The 21785-nt window shown below is 37.4% G+C and overlaps 1 protein-coding gene across 3 annotated transcripts in view; it reads right to left on the minus strand.

Annotated features, from left to right (window-relative positions):
• Window positions 1–1713: 1713 nt before the first annotated feature.
• dgkb (diacylglycerol kinase, beta) overlaps window positions 1714–21785 on the minus strand; it is a 58606-nt gene continuing 38534 nt past the window's right edge. For all 3 annotated transcript variants that reach the window (XM_084419778.1, XM_084419779.1, XM_084419777.1), the window contains 5 exons: window positions 19439–19529; window positions 18915–19110; window positions 9260–9380; window positions 6410–6470; window positions 1714–4937 (listed from right to left, as the gene is read on the minus strand). In XM_084419778.1, coding sequence (XP_084275904.1) covers window positions 4833–4937; window positions 6410–6470; window positions 9260–9380; window positions 18915–19110; window positions 19439–19529 — 574 coding nt within the window. In that variant the 3' untranslated portion in view covers window positions 1714–4832. The remainder of the gene's footprint in view (window positions 4938–6409; window positions 6471–9259; window positions 9381–18914; window positions 19111–19438; window positions 19530–21785) is intronic.

Below are 21785 nucleotides of genomic sequence, written 5' to 3' on the forward strand. Positions count from 1 at the left end.
GAAAGAAACATTAAACACAGGATGGATGACTTCCTCAAACACACATGGACCCCAAACCACATTTTTCCAGGCGCTACTGTCAATCTGGGACACCTTTATTGGCAAACTGGGACACTTCAAACACATTAAATTGTTATTCAAATGTAGGCCCACTGAATTAAATACACAATAACAATATAAACTACAACAACAAAAATAATAAAATTCACTTTTTTTAAGGAGGGGTACAGGTACAGCAGATTCTTTCCACCCCTCCCTCCCTCGCCTGTCCACAGTATTTTGTATTGGTTTTAGTTTATTTCATATAAATAAAAAAAATTGAAATCTTCATAAACATTTCTTCTTATAGGCTAATTGTATTCCACACAGGCTAAGTTTCATTCCTTTTTGTTGAAAAGTTTTTTGCAAATATTGCAAATGTCCCAGCCATCCAAGTTGGTACCCTCCATCTTTTTTTTTTTGGAATTGGCATTGTTTTTTAAAATCAGTTTACAATCTTTGTTGAAATATCTAGCTAGCTAACTAAATTTATGAGGGGCATACAAAAAGGGAACTCAATTCCCCCATTAGAATGACTTAAATGGCTGTCCCAGTTTAACAATACGCTATTGGCAAACTGGGACAGTGTCAAAATCACATAAAAAACAACAAAAAAAGAAATTTACAAATTCTGATTCACCATTACATCCTATAACAAAATATATAACAATTACAAATGATCCATGAATGTTTACATTTTTATAATCTTAACATTATTCACCTCAGTCACCTATGTCATTTTACTTTACCATCACGGTTCACTGTAAGGTTGTTGAATATGGTGTGCCACACCCCCGGAAGTGATGTCATAGCCACAGAATCTATATATTTTTTTTATCACATACTTGCTTATGATGAGCTCAGTGTTGATTTTTAGTAATGGAATCATTTACATGTAAAGATAGAAATTAAGAAGCTTAATTGAACCCATTGTCCCACTTAGCCAGTATTCACCCTATATTAAAATGTAAAACAGTTATTAATCGTAATTATATTTCACAATATTACTGTTTTTACTTTACTTTGGAACAGATAAATAAGAAACCTCTTTCAAAAACATTAAAAAAATCTTACCGATCCCAAACTTTTGAATGGCAGTGTATAATATTACAAAAGCTTTCTATTTCAGTTAAATGCTGATCTGAAACTTTGTGGTTTGAGATAACTATATGCAGGGGTCAAGTGATGATATTTCCCCCCCATAACACCTATGGTTATAGATGTGCTTTCACACTTTATCTGACCTTTGAGATCAAGTTCATTATATCCACGCATGCACATGCAGCATATTTAACATAATAAAAGTGTCGGTCCAGTGGTTCCTTGTGTCACAGCTCTTGTCACATGATTAAGAAACACCTAACATGTCACTTTTGCAGGATCAGGTGAACTAGCACACCAACAGAGGGACTTCCATTACGAGGAACTGATGGAAACATTAACTGACATTTTAAGTCATTCATGGCGCAATGCATTATCCCGTGAGCTTGACGAAATGCAGGACAGGTACAGAATCAGATGTTCATTTGACAGGTTAACACTAAAAGGTTACTACCATTGGGATCCATTTGTTGTCAGGTCAAGAGGTGAGCGGTAGCGGCACGCTGACAGGTTCAAAGGGTGAAAGTGGGTGTTTGTTAGAGTTACAAACTGACAAATTACCACAGCAATCTGGCATAATATATTCTTTACTGACAAAAATAATGAAAAATGTTGCTTTCACTGGTTTTACAAACTTTTAGAAATGGGGTTCAAAGGGTAAAAATGTCAAAAATGGTAGATTTGACCAGATTTTGTTTGTAATAATCAATATTAAAACCAATATTAAAGTTAACTATAAACCGGTTTTCCCACATTATTGATTATTTTACAGTGTTAGCATCGTTTACACGTTATAATAGGCCATGCTCTCGATCCACCACATCCGAAGTATAAATATAAAGTCTATAAATTATCTCGATCCAACATGCAGTTTATTGCACAAAGCACTTATTGTGAACTGCAGGCTTAAAGAGTTAAGTGAAACTAAACCAGGCAGAAACTTCAGAATTCAGAATTCACATCACTGCATGCTGCTATCTTGCAAGAAAAGGAAAGGTGCAGTCGCACATTTGCTTTAGCTCTGGCAGCAGTGCATCACAACACATGAATATGCATGAGCAAAGTACCTTGTGACCATGACAACCATGTCTTGTAAAGACAAAATAAAACAAAATACAGTCTTCCCATCTGATTCTTGGTCATAAAGCAAACAGCTTTGGCTTAAAATGAAACAGACAGGTATTCACATCAAAAAAGCCTTCAACGCTGCTTCTCGATTACTGACTCCAGATGAGGATTGTTTAACGGTAACCCAAAGCCACCATTTGTGCTTTCTTACTTCATATTATAAAGAAGGTGTGTCTACACCACGCGTGTTCATGCTTCTGGAAATGATTTCCTTCTCTAGTGACTTGAATGTGTTTAGTGTTTGGCACTTAAGTTGGTTTTAGAAAACACTTGTAACCAGAACCATCCAGATTTTTTGAAAGTATTTTGAAGTGAATTTTAAATGCAACTCCTAAAACAATAAATATAATTCTCTGAAAAAAAAACCAAAAAAATAATTAAGTTGCATGATTATTGAAGGAAAAAGTGTTCTAAAAAAAAAAATGCCGGGGCAGAAATCACATATTCACATTTAAATTTGGTCCAATTCATTTCCATAGAAAAAAAACAGGCTTTAATCTTGATTTATAATATAATATAATATATATATATATATAATATATATACCCCTGGTTTCACAGACAGGGCTTAAGACTAGTCCTAGACTAAAATGTAAGTCTGAGCTGTTTCCACTGAAATAAACTTGCACTGACTGATCTTAAAAATATATCAGTGCCTTTTTAGTTTTAAGATGCACATCGGTAATGTTTTTTTCTAAGCATGTTTATAAAAATTACTTAAATGTCCTAATTGATCTATGGTCTAATCCTGGCTTAGTCTAAGCCCTGTCTGTGAAACCGGGCCATGATGTAATATAATGAGGTGAAGTGGAGTGGCCGTTACACATCGGGTTGTGCATTATTTTTCAATAATTCAATGGCCCGTTGTTAATTATTCATCTTATACTATAGTTACCACACCTCAAAACATTGTTCATATGATGTATTTCAAGACAGTTGTCCTTAAAACGCTCTTGTGTTTTTTACGCATCTAATCCCAAGCCTCTGGTACTTATTCCAAAACGTCATTTCAGAGTTAGTAATGGAGGCTTGAGCCACTGAAAACAGACTAATGCAGTTAGAGAGAGAGATTAAACGTGTGTAAATTACCCGAGTCTGTGCGTCTCTCAGCAGTGTTAGTCGGCAGCACCTCTACTATTAGTGAAACTGTAAGTTTAACTGCTTCAAAAACAGCGGCGGTATTACCTCACTAGTGAGAAATGTCATGTAGCTTTTAAGTTGGAAAATTATTTTACTGATAAAATACAGCACTGACAACACATTTCTGTGAGAGTTTCTGTGTGTCCGTACTGTATGTGTGCGTTTGAGTGTAAGAGAAAGAGAGTATATGCTTTTCGTATATAATCAAATGTAATTTTGTGACAACAAACATGGAAATAATTTGGCGTTTTTATCCTATTGTCTACTGTTTTTATTTGCTTGGCTTGGTCATTTGCTATTTGTAAGCTGTAAGGACCTTTGAAATGACTGAAATTATTTGGCGGAATGATATGGTACTGTATGTGGTCTGTAATGCGGTCAAGACCTGTTTGGAACTACTTTAGCCGTGCGTTTCCCTGAAAATAATTGCACACTTTAGAACGTTCGTCAACCAATCAGAATCAAGATTCAAAGTTTTGGATTTGCACCCAGCGACAGCATATAAAAAAATTACAACTAGCCTAACACTAAACAGTTTTTTGTTTTTCTTTTGGCCATCACATTAGCACCAGGCAATCCAGAACTACTGACACTTTCTAAATAACATACCCAAAATAAAAATGGCTCCTGCTCATGAGTCCGTCCGACTCCACACATTAGACTCAGACGCCAAAAGACTTAACACACTTGCCTATTATGCCTAATGTGAGTACACACTGCATGATTTTAGGTACGATTTTCACTCGCCGACAGTTTTGTGGAACTTCTGAGAGAAGTGCCGATGCCCGTCATGCAGTGTGAAATGTGTTTTGACTGGAAATTACATCGGCGATGACCTACAGCCAATGAGAGCTTAAGATACAGGGCAAGGCAACGTTCAGGGGGAGGAGTCATAGACAAAACATCAGCAAGCATGGCGTTTTCGCTGCAAATCAGCGCACAGACAACTTAGATCGCCAGCTTCTTGCTGGCTCTCTTTTAACAAGAATAAATCCAGTCTCACTCGTGATTTTACATTATTTCATGGATCACTTCTTGTATGAGTTTGGTTGAGAAACCTAGTTTGTAGACCAGACAGAGCTGTCGGCGAATCTTCCTATTAATATGTGACCCTCTGTCACCGATCCGTCATGTACAACAGCAAATAAATGGTACCCCAGACAGTCGTGTAGTGTGAGAAGAACAGTGATCCGACGACTTGTGCCTTTCGACTGCACTTTAAACATTTGTGCCCAAGGGTTGGTCTTTGCTTCCCAGTGCATGGCTTGTAAAATGACTGGTGGCTGAAATTATCAGCTGAAATCTAGACATCTCCCCACTGCTAAAATACAACCTTCAGGAACCCTTCTCATTTGGCACGTTCCCACCATATACTGTACATGATCTTGCGTAGCGTGCAGTGCTGATCACAGGTGTTGTCGACTGTCAGTTTTTGTTCTCTCTGCGGTCGCGCTGAAAGACGGAGAAGCAGCCAGAGCTTTGCGAAGGGCCCATCAGCATACGGGCCTGATTCTCATGCACAATTTTAATCTGTGAGAACAAATACAATGCAAAATATGTTTAGGCGTATGTGATATAAATGAATAAAGACAACCAGATGCAAAATACACAAATATAGGCACACAACTTGCCCAAGACTCTCCAAGACACAACTGATGTTTGAAAACAGGCAGTGATCTAATGGACTAGAATGTGAAGTGTGAGTGTCATTAAAATCTTATTTATTAACTCTGTCCCTGTCACATTTAATTGGGTGCTGAATTCTCAATTCCCCATTTATGCGTCAATTATAATTCCACATCAAAGGTGATGGTAAATATCAAGCTCTTCTCTTTGAGTTCACCCATGTGCTTTGTTCATGAAAGTATTTAGACGCAGTAATGGCAATAAGAAGGTAAATGGTACTGAACACCTCAATAAGAAAACCTTTGGAACATTTAAGTTTAATTAAGAGGTAGAGTCAACATGACATTTTTTAACGTATGGGGTGAAATCGAGAGTGTTCATATATAATGCAAATTTATTGGAACCATGCCCTTTTTAGTGTCTCTCTGGAACAATTTAGAAAGACAAGATAAGATTAGGTGCCATTAGGTGAGGATTGTAGCAAATTTTTATGAATAATATACTTGATTCTCTAAAGAATTAGCAAAATAATAAGGTGGAGAAAAAAAACGCTTTAAGTCTTCAGAAAGTAGTTTTTGGAGTATTCATATTTTTATCGAAAAATATATATAATATATATTTTACTACACATAAAAATAGAATATACTGTATATACATTACTTAAAGCGTTTTTTTTTTGTATTGCATTATTTTGCAATAGAGAATAATTTTATTCTTTATATAATTTCAGTGTTATATAATTATAATTTTTTTCCCCACTGATTGCCTCTGGTTTACAGACAAACCCTCACAAGCAAATACAAATACAATGCAGCGCCGCCTAAAAACGGATTAGCATAATCAATCACTTTTGCTGAGGGTAAGTTGGAACACCTGAATATCGAATGTAGTGTCTCAAAAGCATTCCTTGCGTTTACTGACGCTAATTAAGCATCAATGAAGCCATAGGTTGCCATGGAGATCACCTGCTAGTACAACAGTTCTGTTGCTGTCTACCTTTAGCCGGAGTTTTAATCTACAGGTACAAGTGCTCCTTCCAATTAATTGTGTTGTCATGCTTTTTGGATTCCAGGCATCGACAAAATGAAGTATATGTAAATGAACACTGCACTTCAGAAAAGATGCTTTCAGAGAAGGGAAACTTTAATTAAAGGCAAACAAAGCTTTGAATCTTGCAAATGAGGTTGTTTTTTGGGGCTGGAGCATATTTTCAGCTTTCTCGTAAGATGCTGCTGTGGTTTTTACACAAACTATCAGGACTGACCAACTCAGGCCAGTTTAGGAAGAATGTCAGAAAATGGTTCTTGAAGAAAAAGAGCCTGCTAATATCAGGTACATTTAAGCGTATAATAAATATCATTTCATTAAATACTTACAGTGCATGGGCTTTGCATCCATGGCTCTCCATCTATTTGCATAGGGAGGGGTTTACTGGTTCTGTCAATGGAAGATAGTAATATAATACAGACACATGGAGATATATTTTTGTTTATATACAGTATATCAGTAAACATCAATAAATTAGGTGTCAGGGTTGTCACTTCTGTCTAGTGTATTTCTTGGTTCTGTGACAGGGCTCTTTTGTCGTGTCTTTGTGTGGGCGCGCGGTGCGCTCTCTTGTCTGTATGCCTTGTTACATGTGCGGGGCGTGGTGTTTGGATCCCGGCACATCTGTCTAGTTTGGTTTCGGTTCTGTGTCGGGATTCGGACATTCATGCCTTGCGTGTTCGTCCTCTGTTGTGAGCGCACATGATGACCTTTCGCTCGTTCTTGCCGTGTGAGCGTGCAGTTTCGAGTTCGCTCGGACCGTACGCTCTCATGTCTGCATCTGTTGTTGTGTTCTGTGTAGCATGCGGTTCATGTTTTCATCGGCCGTGTGCTTTCATGTCATGTTTTGTCTTGTACTGTGTGGCACGCAGCTTGTTTTTCACTAGCTGTGTGCTTTCATGTTGTCATGTTTTGTGTGAACGCGTGGCTTATGAGTGTTCTCATTGGCTGTGTGAGCACATGGCTTGTGATTTGTTTTACTGGCCATGTGCTTGTGTTCAGGTCATGTTTGGTGTGAGCACATGGCTTGTCATGCGTTTCCTTGTGCCATGTGCTCTCCTGTCATTGTCTAACCCCACCCACCTTGTTAAATGATTATTGATTAATTTGCCCCACCTGTCCTCCCTCGTTACCTGCTTTGTTTGCGCTCCCTACTTATTCTCCCTGTGTTTGCAGTCCTGTGCTGGTTCGTTGTCATATGTACGTCGTATGTTTTACCCTTGTGTGTTCTTCGTCAAGTCAAGGTCAAGGTCAAGGTCAAGTCCTTCCCCCTTGGGGTAGTTTTGTTTGTATTTTGTTTTATTTTTTGCTTAATAAAAGCCTTTATTTCTTCTGCGTTTGAGTCCTCTCCTCATCTCCTCAACCCCAAACCGTGACATTAGGTTAACTTAGTTTTTTTTTTTTTTCACCATATTAAATATTTTCTTCCTTCACTACTTGTCCTATAGCCTACAGTGTGTATGAAATGAAGTTTGAATGTAGACTAAGTACTTAAGTCTCATGAAATAATACACTACTCTTTGGAGTCGGTAAAGGCGGGCATACACTGTGCGTTTTTCGTCCGATTTTGAGCCGAATTTCTGGCATGTTAGAAATTTTGGTCGCTCCTCGTGACTATATCGCGCAGTTGAAGCAGAGATACGAACCGATTGCCCTAAACTCAACGTTTTTCCCCTCACTGCGCCTGCGCGAAAACAGAAGTTTAACCATTTCACCTGTAGCAAAAAAAAAAGAAAAAAAAAAGAGGGAGATCTTTAAGTTCTGTAGTTCAAACTAGCTACAAATTACTGTTGCTTACCTCCAGTTCGTGTTGCAAAATGGATTAACCATTACCCACTTCTTCCAAGCCACCTGCGATGTACACTTTGCTTCTTTTATTAATTTGTTAAACAATGTTTTTGAAATAAAGCTGTTTTTAATTTTCATTGATGAATTATTGCAGTGTTCGGACATATTATAGACGGTTAATAATTAATTATATGTCTATAATTCATTGTAATCGACCTAAATGTTTTAGACAATTTTCAATGAGGAGGAGTAAGCTTCTGTGTGATATTTTATTATCCTCACAGCGCGTTGGTTTTGCGGTGATGCGCTATGAAATTATTGCGTGGCAATTTAACAGCCTATCACTTTAATAATAAAAGTAGCCTAGGCCTTCCCTAATAATAATATACAATAATACTAATAATAATTTAATACATAAATTGGAAATGCTAAATCATCTTGATATTGATACCTGATGCTTGTTTTGACAATATCTCTAGATACATGATATCATCTATAGGCGCAACCCGGCACAAGGGTTTATCGCGCATATTTCACACGTATAGTGTGAGCAGTGAAGTCGCAGCTCGACGTTCGGACCGTATAGTGTGAGCACAGAAATCCTGAGCTTTGGCTTTACATCGCATGCGATCTACTCGCTCAGTGTGAGTAGGTACCTTGCTGAAATCGCACAGACATCGCACATGTATACCCGCCTTTAGATTTTTAAATGTATTTCAAAGAAGTCTCTTCTGCTCACCAAGGCTGCATTTATTTGATCAAAAAGACAGTAAAAACAGTAATAATTTAATATTATTACAATTTAAAATGTCACATGATCCTTCAGAAATCATTCCAATATGCTGATTTGATACTTCAGAAACATTTCTTATTTTTATCAATGTTGAAAACAGTTGTGCTGCTTAATGTTTTTGGGGAAACCTTGATGCATTTTTATCCCAGAATAGAAACTTTATAGAAAATAGAAAGAAAGAAAAAATGCATTTATTTAATCATTTTATAATGTTACAAAATATATATTTTTTATTTCTTCCACACACACCAAAAAAAAAAAATCCATCTTTTGAATGGTGGTGTATCATTAATATTATAAAATATCATAAAAGCTGCATGCATAACAATTGCAAAATAATTAGTATATAGAATATATATAATAATATATTATTATAATATACGCAAAGCATGTCATTATTTCATGTCATCTAGTAACGTGGCTAATGCTTTGGCAATATAAAACTTTTCACTACACTAAATCAAGTTACTCAAATCTAACCCTTCACATTTTAAAATTCAGTATATAAGGACTACTGGCACACAACAGCACATTGTTGTTAAGCTAATGTAGTAGTCGGGGTTGATTTGTAAAGACTATGAAATGTACTGTAACACACCTGATAATGATGGAGGAACACTGGGCCAGACGTCTGCCTGCGCTCTTCAGACCCGTGTAGATCTGCCCCATTTCCATCGCCCCCTCCAGCCCCACCACCTCCAACAGCTGGTCAGAGGGGTCTGCCATAGAGGAAGAGACAAACAGTTAACTGATGAGTAGCAAAAGTCCATTCAATTATGAAGTTACAAACGAGTAGACCAACAATTTAGGAGCTTCTGTTCCTCTCAGTCTCGTTTTCTCTTGAGCTTACAATGACTTGCCTCTCCAGATAATGCATCTCGAATCTTGTATGTATCAGGATGTACCATAAATAATTAAATAATTTATTAATATAGTGAATATTGTTGTGTCCTATATGATAAATTGCTTGTTTTTCATAAAAGCATCTGTTAACGCCCCCCTGTAGTCAATAATTGTATCCCTTTAAACTAATCTTTGATCACCAAAATGGCATATTTAAATGTTTTTTTTTCTGTGATTATTTTTTTCATGGCTTAAAATAGCTTGAATATAACTCTACACCCTTGCTTAATTTAGTATATGTGGAATCATGAATATGCTAATTAGCCCCGCCTCCACTCACTCACACCAGCTCAGAGATTTACTCTGCCAACTTACAGAGGTAAACGCAGCACAATGGTGTCGCTCTTTACAACGTCAGACACGTAACTGTAATTAATATGATTAGCCTTTTGCTTGACTATGTTATCAAACAGCTAATAATGTGCTGCTAAATGTTACACAAACCATGTTCCCATTCGCCATCTCAGTCAGTCAGCCCCCTTTTAACAATAATCAGAAACGCTTTGAACAACTCAGAACGTCAGTGGAGAAAGGTATATAGTTGATCATAACAACATGATATACACCCGCTATATTGCTAAATCTACCCAATTTTTCATATCAACTAAAAAATATACCGGGATAACCTGGCTTCTCTTGAGACTCCCCTGCTAGTTCACTGTTAATGATAAGCTAAAGCGCATCGGCATGTTGACATGATTGGTTACAAGGTAGTTTGTGATGTCAGAGACACCAGTGATTTGAAACCATCTTTTTTCACTGCAGTTTTAAGGAGAAAATACTCAGCAATGGTGTTGACTTATGAATTTGCACATGGTTTGTCTTAAAGCACATTAAAACACCACATACACATAAACAATATTAAAAACTTGATTTTCACCACGGGGGACTTTAAATGATTAAATGTAAAGGTATAGCACAAGTGAATTATTTTGCATAATCATTAATATACATGAAATAACACAAAACTGAAGAGCCCATGCAGACAGTCCTCTCCCTCCAAAACGCAAAACCAATATCAATATCCTTGTCAAAATGTGTTAGCCTGTTATAGCATCCGCTTTCTACCAAGCCTGACCCATGGGGGGACGTCAGGGGGAAAAGATTATGAGGAGAAAGTCCAAAAGAGAAGATGAGGAGCAGACAGTGGAGGTGTGTTTGGGCGGAAAGGGGGGAGCGTGTGAGAAGAAGAGAGAAAAAAGCAGACAAGCTTGATTTGGAATCTTCACAGTCTGCCTTCCGCTCTAAAAAAGCATAAATTGTCACCGTTGGAGAAAAGGAGGGGAGGGAAAAAACACCAACAACCCACAAACAAAACACCTATTAATTAGAATGCGACACTGATGCAAAGCAATCTAGTGTTCCTCCATATTTATTAATTTCTTTTTTGTTTTGAAGTTATGAGCATTGATTTTTCCTCGGTCGGAGGTCCAGTGTCGCGCTGGGACCATCTGTTCAGTAACAGCTCCTATGAGTCTTCCTCTCCTCCTCCTCAAACACACACACGGTGTCATTCAGTCCACAGACAGGCAACAGTCAACCACACAAACAATCAGAACTGAGAGCTGGCAAAGCGCTGACCGCTAGCACAAGGTCCAGTCAGGGCTGTTGCATCCAATCATTCATTTTCTATTTCTATTTCTATTTCTATTTTAGTTTTGACCTTTTTGACACTTTTTAGGGTATCTTAGTGAGATGGGGGAAGAAGGGGAATGTGTGTGAGCCAGGTTTAAACTCTCACTACTCACATAAGCACTATGGCTTAATGTGCACATGTATCATGTATCTTATGTCTATTCTATATCCTTGATTTATTCCATTATATTCTAATAGCTTATTTTATTCTTTTCCTCACAAGTATTATATTATATTTCCTTACATTTATTCCATTCCATAGCTTGTTTAATCCTATTCTGTATATTCTTACATTTGTTCTATTTGTATCTTACATTTAAATTCTATTCTGTATTTTACGTTGTAATTCTATTCTATATCTTTCATAAATTACTAATCTTTATCTACTCTATTTATCTAATCTATTCTTACATTTGTTATATTCTGTATTTTACATATTCATTCTATTCTATATCTTATATAAATTACTAATCTTTACCTACTCTATTCTATTTATCAAATCTATTCTTACATTTGTTCTATTCTGTATCTTACATTGTTATTATATTCTGTATTTTACATTTTAATTGTATATCTTTCATAAATTACTAATCTTTATCTACTCTACTTTTTAATCTATTCTTACATTTGTTCTATTCTGTATCTTACATTTTAATTCTATTCTGTATTTTACATTTTAATTCTATTCTATATCTTCCATAAATTACTAATCTTTATCGGCTCTATTTATCTAGTCTATTCTTATATATGTTATATTCTGTATCTTACATTTTAACTCTATTCTATTCCTTTTATACATTACTAATCTCCTTTATTCTATATCTAACATAGAATTTTTTTCTATCTTCATTATATTCTGTACATTGCATCAATTCTGTATCTTACATGCAATTCTATATTGCTAATACAGTCATAGATACCCAATGGGTGCAAGGAAGTGATATGGTGAGCAGGTGTTTTGCATCATAGCTGTCACTACAAAATGTATTTTAGGATGGCTGGAACACTATTGACCAATCGGAAGATAAGATCAGAATAATTTGTTTTACGAACATAAATATGAGTTACACTACAAGTCCATTCACATATTTAAGCTAAATGTCACTTGTGTGCAAAACTATATTCTACATGTACCTAAGGGCATCGCAGGGATATATTTCTTAAATATGCAAATGCAAAGCACAAAAAACAGTGTTGGTTCCAGTCGTCTGGCAGACCCCACAGTTACTGGGGTAACACAAATGCCTGGATTGTTGTACCAAACCTGTGTTCAGCTGTTGTCAAGGAGACAGGCTGTGAACGAGGCCTTGCTGGGATTTGAAAAAGTGTGAGAAGTAGGAACTGAGTGTGTGTGTGTGTGTTTGTATGAGTGTACACAGTCCTTTGACCACTGTGGCTCTGCTCTTTAAAAGGGTCAGGCTTGCCGACTCGTGAGGCTGAGAGCTCACACAGAGGACAACGTCAGAGTCAGGCTGAGGGGATTTCTAAATGCCTGAGGGAGTGGAGAACACTCTCTACCTACTGCTTCACATGCTCTGGGAACTGTCATCTATTTCAAATGAGAATTTAACAGAGTATTAACACAGATGAAACACTTCACTAGAAGTGACATTAAAACAGTGTTAGCATTTCCATTCATTTCGCTCACAGAAGCCGCTTTCCGACCGGAGGAACCTTTTCACAGTTCCTAGAACTATTGGCTAAAGTACCCATATGCTCCTGCGGTGCGAACACGCCGACTAGGAACGACTTTAGTTCTAGGAACTCCATTTGGAGGAACTAATTTAGCTCCTACTTCAGAGTAGGGTCTAAACCAGCACTATAGGAACTACCCGTGACGTTAGTGTACGCTGATGACCGAACGCACGCAAAACACCAGCACCTGCCATTTTTAAAACAGCTATATGTAAACACACAGATTATAGCCTATATATTTACTCCAGAAACTAGATACAAACATGGAAAACAGTGATAGATGGGCCTCTAAACCTTTATCCTTAAGAGAAAATCCAACGCAACTTTGAGGGGACCAAGTCAAACATGATTATGTATTTCTGCTCAGCTAGCAACACTGGACATCAACCACACGGCATAGGCTAATAACTTTTTTTTCATATACTGTGTACTTTCTATAACAATTCTATCTAATAACATGTTAAACAGTACTGTTAGACAGATCGCTAACTAATGAACACAGAGAATGCGAGCATTGTTTGCTCTGGCGTTCTCAGCGCCGTCAAAATAAAGGTCCGTCGCTCTGTCAAAATAAAAGTCGCCGTGCTTGCGTCACTCCCTTACCCCTCCTACCAGTTCCTATGGCCACTTGGCCAGTGCGAACGCAAACAGCAAAACCGAGTTTGGGGGAGAGTAGTTCATAGAACTGTTTAGAAGTGGACAGTTCCTATAACTAAGTTCCTGTAACTACTTGGTCGGAAAGCGGCTAAAGTTTCTGCATGCTGGTATAATTGCTTCATTGGCACTCAGTTACAGTGTTTTTTAGTCAATCACCTGAGCCATTAATGCCATCGCTCAAGATCCAGGCAGTAGAAATAAACAGAAATGTCATGCTGTTTAGAGCTGGTGAAACATACAAAACTTTAGGCCAGGGGTGCCCAATCCTGCTCCTGCCGATCGACTGTCCTGCACAGTTCATCTCCAACCCTCTTCAAACACACCTGACTTTCATTTTCAAGTGATCCTAAAGACCTTAATTGGTTGCTTCAGGTGTGTTTGAAGAGGGTTGGAGATGAACTGTACAGGACAGTCGATCGGCAGGAGCAGGATTGGGCACCCCTGCTTTAGGCTATACTAATATTCAAATTAAACAAAAAATGTAAATCAAATAACAAAAATAAGTTAAAATGTGAACATTTTCATTATTAAAAAATATGCAAACTTTTAATTAAATTTAATTATAAATAAATTAAAATTAATGCTCATTAAAACATTTTTGAATGGCTGCCAGTTAAGAAAGATTTTGAAGAAGAATTTTCCCCACATAATGGTGTAGTTACAATAACATTCGGCACTACTAGAATTACCAGAAGGAATTGCGAAAAGGATGGTTTTCTTGAACACTCAATCAAACTGACAATCAAACAGATAGCTCCGCCCCAAACTGACACGTGACACCATTGATTGAGCCAATGTTGCTATTCTAGGCTGTAGGGGACGCTTAAACAAACAGAGACATTTTTGAAAGTGCCACAGAACAGTGTTTACACTTTTCAGGGAGAAAATCAACTTTCAAATCATTTTCTAAAAGTCTCTGCATGCTAAGCTGGAATAAGAAAATGTATATTAACACTGAAAAATGTCAAATCTCCTTCACGTTTCAACACAAACCTCTCTTTCTTTTGCACATGCACACACGTACACAAGCCGTGTGCACCTGATAATGGTGTTTTCTTGTCACCTGTTTTTTTTCTTCTGTGTGATTGAACAGCCAGTGTTGCTCATGACGCACATGGAGCGACAGGCGCAGGGAGGGCTGAGGTACGCAGGAGGGGGTTGGGGGGGCTTTCACACAGTGTGTCAGGGGACATCAGTAGACCCAGTGCAGCCCACGTCCATGCTGAATAATTCAGCCCGCCTCCATTCCCTTCCACCTGAGGAGGCCTGTCTCCTAGCGTCACCAGCGGGGCCACTCAACTGCTCCCGAAAGGTCAGACTCTACCCCATCTGAGAGCCGGGCCTCTGGGGCTAATGCACTCACTGTTTACCATCCAGCTAATGCTCCCTCGACTAATCTGACAAGCACAGGCCTCTCACCTTCAGAGCTCCTTCAGATGAAGCCGTATCTACAAAGGCTTTCAAAACCACCAGCAAGGCGCCCGGGCTAAGTGCCTTCTCTGGTCCGAACCTGGGCTCATGGTCGCCTTCTCGCCAATCAATTGATCTTTCTTTCCCAGAGTAAATAGAATAGAATGGAGCGTAAAGGTTTTTTCTTCCCTGCTCTCTTTTTCGGAAGGCGGTTTTATTTGCAAAGCGCTCTGTTACTGCTTTAGCACAACTGAGAGATGCAGCAGGGATGCAGCAGGATATTAGAGCAAACATGCATGATACAAATGGGTGCATTTATCAGCGTCTGACTCGTATTGACTGAAATTAAAGAGTGCAAGGGGGCTGGATGAACTGGAAAGACGGCCACAGACTAACGACAACTGAGATAATGGATTGGTACTTGGGGTTTAACTGAGGTGGACAGATTAAAGAGTTTAACGAATGAGATACTATGGAGTTAAGGCGTGTAAATGTACAGATATTGATATACTGTACAAAACATGAATAAGTATACTCATACTAGAGGTTATATTTCATTTTCACCCCTATTGACTGAAAAGAAAGCAGCTGGGCCAAGCAAGTAAACACTTTAACCACTGTAAACAAGAAAGTCTAACTGACAATCTCTTTCAAATGGGTGATTTCTCATCAGGGAACATCAAATACTGTGATTGTAAGACTCAAACAGGCTCAGACGTTTCACCCTTCATTCTACTCTTTGTGATCCGAAACGTTCCCATGATAACGGCCCAAAGAGATTCTGTAAAACTACAATCAATGCTCTCAAAGCGGGCATGATGCATGATTTTCCCCAACGTGATGACAACTGGCGTACACATTTCTAGATTAGTGAACAGCGTTCTGCCTTGATGATCCTCCGTGGAGGGAACATCTAAGTGTTTATTTCAAAAACAACTCTTTATTGTTCTTTGTGCTTTGACGGGATTTGGCCAATTCGCCAAAATGTAAATTGGCCTGACTGGTATGTAAAGTGATGAACCACAGTTTGGTTTGTTTTTAAATGGTAGGCGGGTTTATGGAAAATACATAATACACTAAAATAGACCAGAATGTACTTAAATATGTACTTACTGGTATGTGCGACAATGTATGCAAACTACAGAAGCCTGTTTCCGCCACAGAGTAATAAAAAGATAAAAAGGTAATTGTGACTTAAAGGAGTCATGAACTGAGAAATCAAATTTTCCTTGAGCTTTTGATATATAAGAGGTCAGCATACTATAAGAATATCCTGTAAGTTTCAGAACTGAAAACTTCCTTGTTAGTCCAAAAACAGCAATAGATAAGTATAGATAGGTGAAAGACCGCCTCTGCAGAAGAAAATCAACATTCATTTTCAACAATGTGAATGTCTCAGTTGAGCATTATTTATTTGTAAGCGCTACATTTCGCAGTGGATTTTTTGGTAAATCAGTCGCAATTTCGGCAAAGGCTTTGCAAATAGACTGTTATAATATGGACTCGACTGTAATGCGACAACATGTAGGTAACAGCGTTAATTCAAATGAAAGCATTCCTGAGAGTGCAGAAACCGAGTTGCAATGACAAGATCACTGCATTCATGTGCTCAATATCTGTGACCGGCTACAATGCTCATCACTGCAACCTTTCATGCCATGATCTAAATATAATGCTATAGATCTAAATATAATGCTATAATCAACACTTTACACAATCAGTTAACCTTGAGACCTGTATATATATATATATATATATATATATATATATATATATATATATATATATATATATATATATATATATACACACACTCACAAATTTTGTGTCTGAAATTATGACCATGTCTCGCAATGTGACTTTATATCTCAAAAATCGGACTTTATATCACAAATGGGAGTTTAATGTGACTTTAAAGATTTGATTTTGTTTTTGTGGTGTACTAGACTAGAATATGCTTTCATGTTTGATTGTTAAAAAACACATTCATTTTCACATATTTTACATTATTATAACACCTCTCTCCCCAGTCTGTCCCGAATGCACCATTTAGTTCCGGTTTCGATAAAGCCCCTCCTTATGAAATACGAAATGTGCTGTGATTGGTTAGCTAGCCCATTGTGTTGTGATTGGCACCGCTTGTTAGCGTGTGTTCGGGAAATGTCCTGCCCCATACCATAACTGCAAGCTCTACTCAGATGTAAATATTAAGGATGGCGTCAATTTTAAACCAATTCAAGCCTGATTCAGACTTAAGAATGTTAACAAACAAGAGGACCGTCCAGAACGGATTTCATGCACAGACTTTGCAAGCACGGATTTCACAGAACGTTTTAGAGTGGTATGTTGTTGCTCCATTTCAGGAGAAGCTTTTGTGCCGTAGCCTGCATTGTGGTTCTGGAAGATGTTCTTCGTAAAATGTGCAGCACACAGAAAAACGTTGGGTTTATAATGTTCAGGAACAGTGTTAAAATCAATTTTAACCACTCTAAGTTTGTCAGCCTTGACAGGAAGGTCAAACAAATGAGTTTTGGAAATGGTGGACAAAACAGTGCTCTTTTGACATAGCGACAACACTGTCTTCTCTATCGCAGCTCAGCCAGGCCTTGTCCCCTTTTTTGCATATTTAAATGAGTAACGGCCTCACAAAACCCACAAAAAACGCGTTGTAGTCCAAATGAGCCATTCATTGTAGTTCTTGAAAAGTGGATTTTGTTCAATAAATTATCTCCTTTTGGAGTGGACTTTGAGCTTTGTAAGCTTTAAATTTTACATTATGACTTTATATCTCACAATTTGATTTTATATCTCACAAATGGGATTTTATATTTCGCATTATGACTTTATATCCACATTATGATTTTAAATCTCAAAATGTGATTTTTTTTTCTCACATTATGTGTGTTTATCTCACAATGTAACTTTAAATATCACAAATGGGACTTTATATCTCACCTTATAACTTTGTTGTAATGTTTTTATACTTAAATAGTTACTAAGTACCTCAAACAAAATGTCGAATATCTTTCAAAGATCTGATACCGCTAACCTGGCGGACTATGGCATTTATTTATTCATTATTTCAGGCGGACTGTCAAAAACAACCTGTGTACAGTACTCTTACTCTAGAAAGTCATGTAAAGTCAGCCAATCAGATTAGAGCTTGCCAGATTTGTAAGTTTTGCTTTTCTAGTTATGTGTGCAATAACAATAAGCCTTAAACATCTGTGGGCGGTCCAAGGGCATACCGTATAATTCTGAGACTACAAAGAACCAAAGTTGCACAACTTTTCTTGAAATTATGCAAACTTTGTAGTACGAAAAACAAGAATTTGCATGATTTATCATGGCAGTCTTTTCAGTACCCTTGAGCACAGCTAGTGGCAACAGCAGACGTATGTGAGCCTTTAGAAAGTACAGTTACTGAAACCCCAATCAGCCTGGTTTTACCATGGAATAGTTGAGTCTGCTTTGATTAGACAGGTCTGTCCACCAACGCTAGCACAAGCCATTACAGAGCCACTGACAATCCCAAACACTGACATTAAAACTGCGCCCCTTCAACCCAAACAAAAGCCACTCGCCATGATTCAATGTGTCACTGGTGAAATATTCATCATGAAAGAAAAGTTTCTCTGAAGTTGCCTTTGATTAATCAGGTGTGAAGACAAGGACTTTGCAAACCAGTAATGTTAAGGTGACCCTTAAAGAAATGTTCCAGGTTCAATTCAAGTTAAGCTCTATTGACAGCATTTCTGGCATAATGTCTATTACCACAGAAACTAATTTTGACTGGACCCCCAGTAAAAATAAATGAATAAAAATAAAAACGAATAAAACAAATGATTGAAAAATAATAAAAAAAACTATAAAAACTATGGGAATCAGAACCCAACATCTCTGCATAGTAGCTGATAATATGATTTGTAATATGCGAGTATGCGTTTGTATACCTTGGACAGCAAAAATCAGTTGTTTGGGGTCAACAATTGTGGTCTTCTTTTCTGGAGGCTTCTTCCCTGTTCTACGGTGACCCCTCCGTTTCTTGCTCTCTCCCCATAGGTTGGAACCGCCGTGCATGCTGGGAATATTCAGGACGGCGATGCCCTCCAATGAGATGTTGCTGAGGTTCAGGGTGATACCATCACACTACAAAAAACATGGGAAAGAATTGCAAGGCGTGTTTATGAACAGTATATATATATATATATTTAAATTACAATTATTATACAGTGAATTAATCGATCAATCAATAATGAATAAATAGATCTACATCTGTTGTATTAGCACAAGCACACTGAAAATAAACGGCTCTTTGTTATAATACAAAAACAACAAAATCCTGAAAGACATTTTGGCTAAATGTATTTTTCTTGTATTAAAACAATACGCCACAGTTCCTTCCAGTGGTTTTGCAGGGGGTGTTTAAGTGTTAGAAAGGCGATAAGGCATGTGGTTTCTCACTTATTCTCATTACCTCCACCTCAAGATAATCATGAAGCTTCTTGCAAGTTGCTGAGAAGGTTTCCGAGGTGCCAAACTCGAAGTACCAAAGCTTATTCTTCATCCTGAAACCAACAAGTTGTATCAGATTTTTATGGATAATGTATTTTTTATAGATCATTATCAATCATTAGGTGAGTGGTGTGGCGTCTTAAAATGAAAAGGTTATTTATTGGCATCTATGGTTTCATGAAGAACCTTTGACATCCATGGAAGGTTCTTCAGATTTTTTTAATATTATTTGCATTAAAAAAATATTTCTTTTAAGAACCTTTCACCAAAAGGTTCTTTGAGGAACCCAAAATATTTCTTCTATGGCATTGCTGCGAAAAAAAAGTGTAGTGGTTAAATATCTGAGCTGGTAACTAGGTATGCATGATATATTGGTACCATAATGGTTATCAGCCAAAATTGAATGTGCATGCACAATTCCCCTATTTTAACATTTAGGTGATTACATGCCTTACTTTTATACCTTTATTCTATTAAAAATCATTTAATAATACTGTTAATGTAATCTTTAGCAAATCTTAAAATGAATATTAATTTGTCATACTGTACATTATACTATTTTATACTTCAGGGCTATTGAATGCTTGAATCTCATTGGTTGGCGAACTTTCTAAGGAGTGCAGTTATTTTCAGGGAAACGCACGGCTAAAGAATTTCCAGCCAGGTCTTTGACCGCATTACAGTCCCATATCACTTCGTCAAATTATTTCAATTATTTCACAGGTCCTTACAGCTTACAACGGCAAATAAAACCATAACTACACTGACCAAGCAAATAAATATAGTAAACAATAGGATAAAAATGACAAATTATTTCCATGTTTTAGCCACACAATTATGTTTTATTATATACGAAAAGCATGTACTTACTTTCTCCCACTCTCTCTCTCTCTCACACACACACACAAACGGCAAATGCACACACATACAGTACGGACACACACTCGCACTGAAACGTGTTGTCATCGCTGCTCTGATGATTTCATCAGTAAAATAGTTTAACATCTTAAAAGCTACATGGCATTTCTCACAACCTCACAGGCTGTTCTTGGAGCAGATCAACTTACAGTTTCGCTGTTAGTAGAGATGCTGCAGCCGAACACTGTTACCACCACCTCGGGTGTGCATTATTTTTCTAATAATTCAACGGCCCGTCATCAATTATTCCTTACGTGATGCCTAAATTTACTTGTAGCATTTAAAACAATTGTTTCAGTCAAATTAGCCATTTTATCAGTTATCGGACCGTTATCTGTATCGGGCAGAATTGTATTATCAGTGCTAGCATACTAATAATTGCAAGACTGTAGGTTCAAATCAAAATGAATGAATTAACAATAATGCATCACCTAAAGTAATTCACAATGACTGTCTGGTCCCCATCTTGGCATGAAAATGATCCAGGACGACTCAAAAACTGAAGCACATGGCACAAACCCCTACCATCACAGAGCCCAGCTAGGGTTCAGAGAGGGTAATCTAGCTGCCCCTTCAATTAAGAGTGGGTTGTGGAGCCGGACCCCTGTCCCCCACCCCACACAAAGTCTCTCTGGGACCAGGATCATGATCAGTGACCTCACCAGAACAAACCACCATCTGTTTTCATTATCAGCAGACACACACACACACCTGAACCTTCTACAGAAAAAGACCAAAACACCAAGGATTTAGAGATTTAGAGAATTACACAATCCCAAGCATAAAAATGGGATCTAGTTAAAGGAAAAATAAGATGTAGTAAGTAAGTGGCATGAAAACAATAAAAATGCTTTCGTTTTTGGAGTAGACTAACAAGCATGCAGAGACCCATGGTGATTGTTAGCATGGTACACTCTTAAAAATAAAGGTTTGTTATTGGTATTGATGGTTGCATGAAGAACCTTCTATTGCACAAAATGTAGTAGAAAAGGGTTCTTTAGATCATTTGAACGTTCAACACACTAAGAAAAAAAATAAAGTTAAGAACTGATCTTTTAAAGGTTCTTTGGGGAACCAAATTTGGTTCTTTAATGGCATCGCTGTGAAACCTTCCTTTTGGACCCTTTATTTTTAAGAGTGTATTAAAAAAACATTTGTGGTATTGTACAATAAAATATAAATACAGAAAAGACGCATTATGTTTCTAACATCAATCTGTGCCTCTATAATTAAAAGGGAGGTGACAGGTACTCCTCACCCAATTTCACACAGAATGGATTAAATTTATATTAATGGCAACAGCACTTCTTAAATGCCCATAAACTGAATCCGACCAAAATCCTCGCATCAGTCGCAAATCCACAACAGATTATCAATCAGGGGTCCGCGGC

This window comes from Rutilus rutilus (assembly GCF_951802725.1).
Source record: "Rutilus rutilus genome assembly, chromosome: 9".
NCBI classification, from domain to species: Eukaryota; Metazoa; Chordata; class Actinopteri; order Cypriniformes; family Leuciscidae; genus Rutilus; species Rutilus rutilus.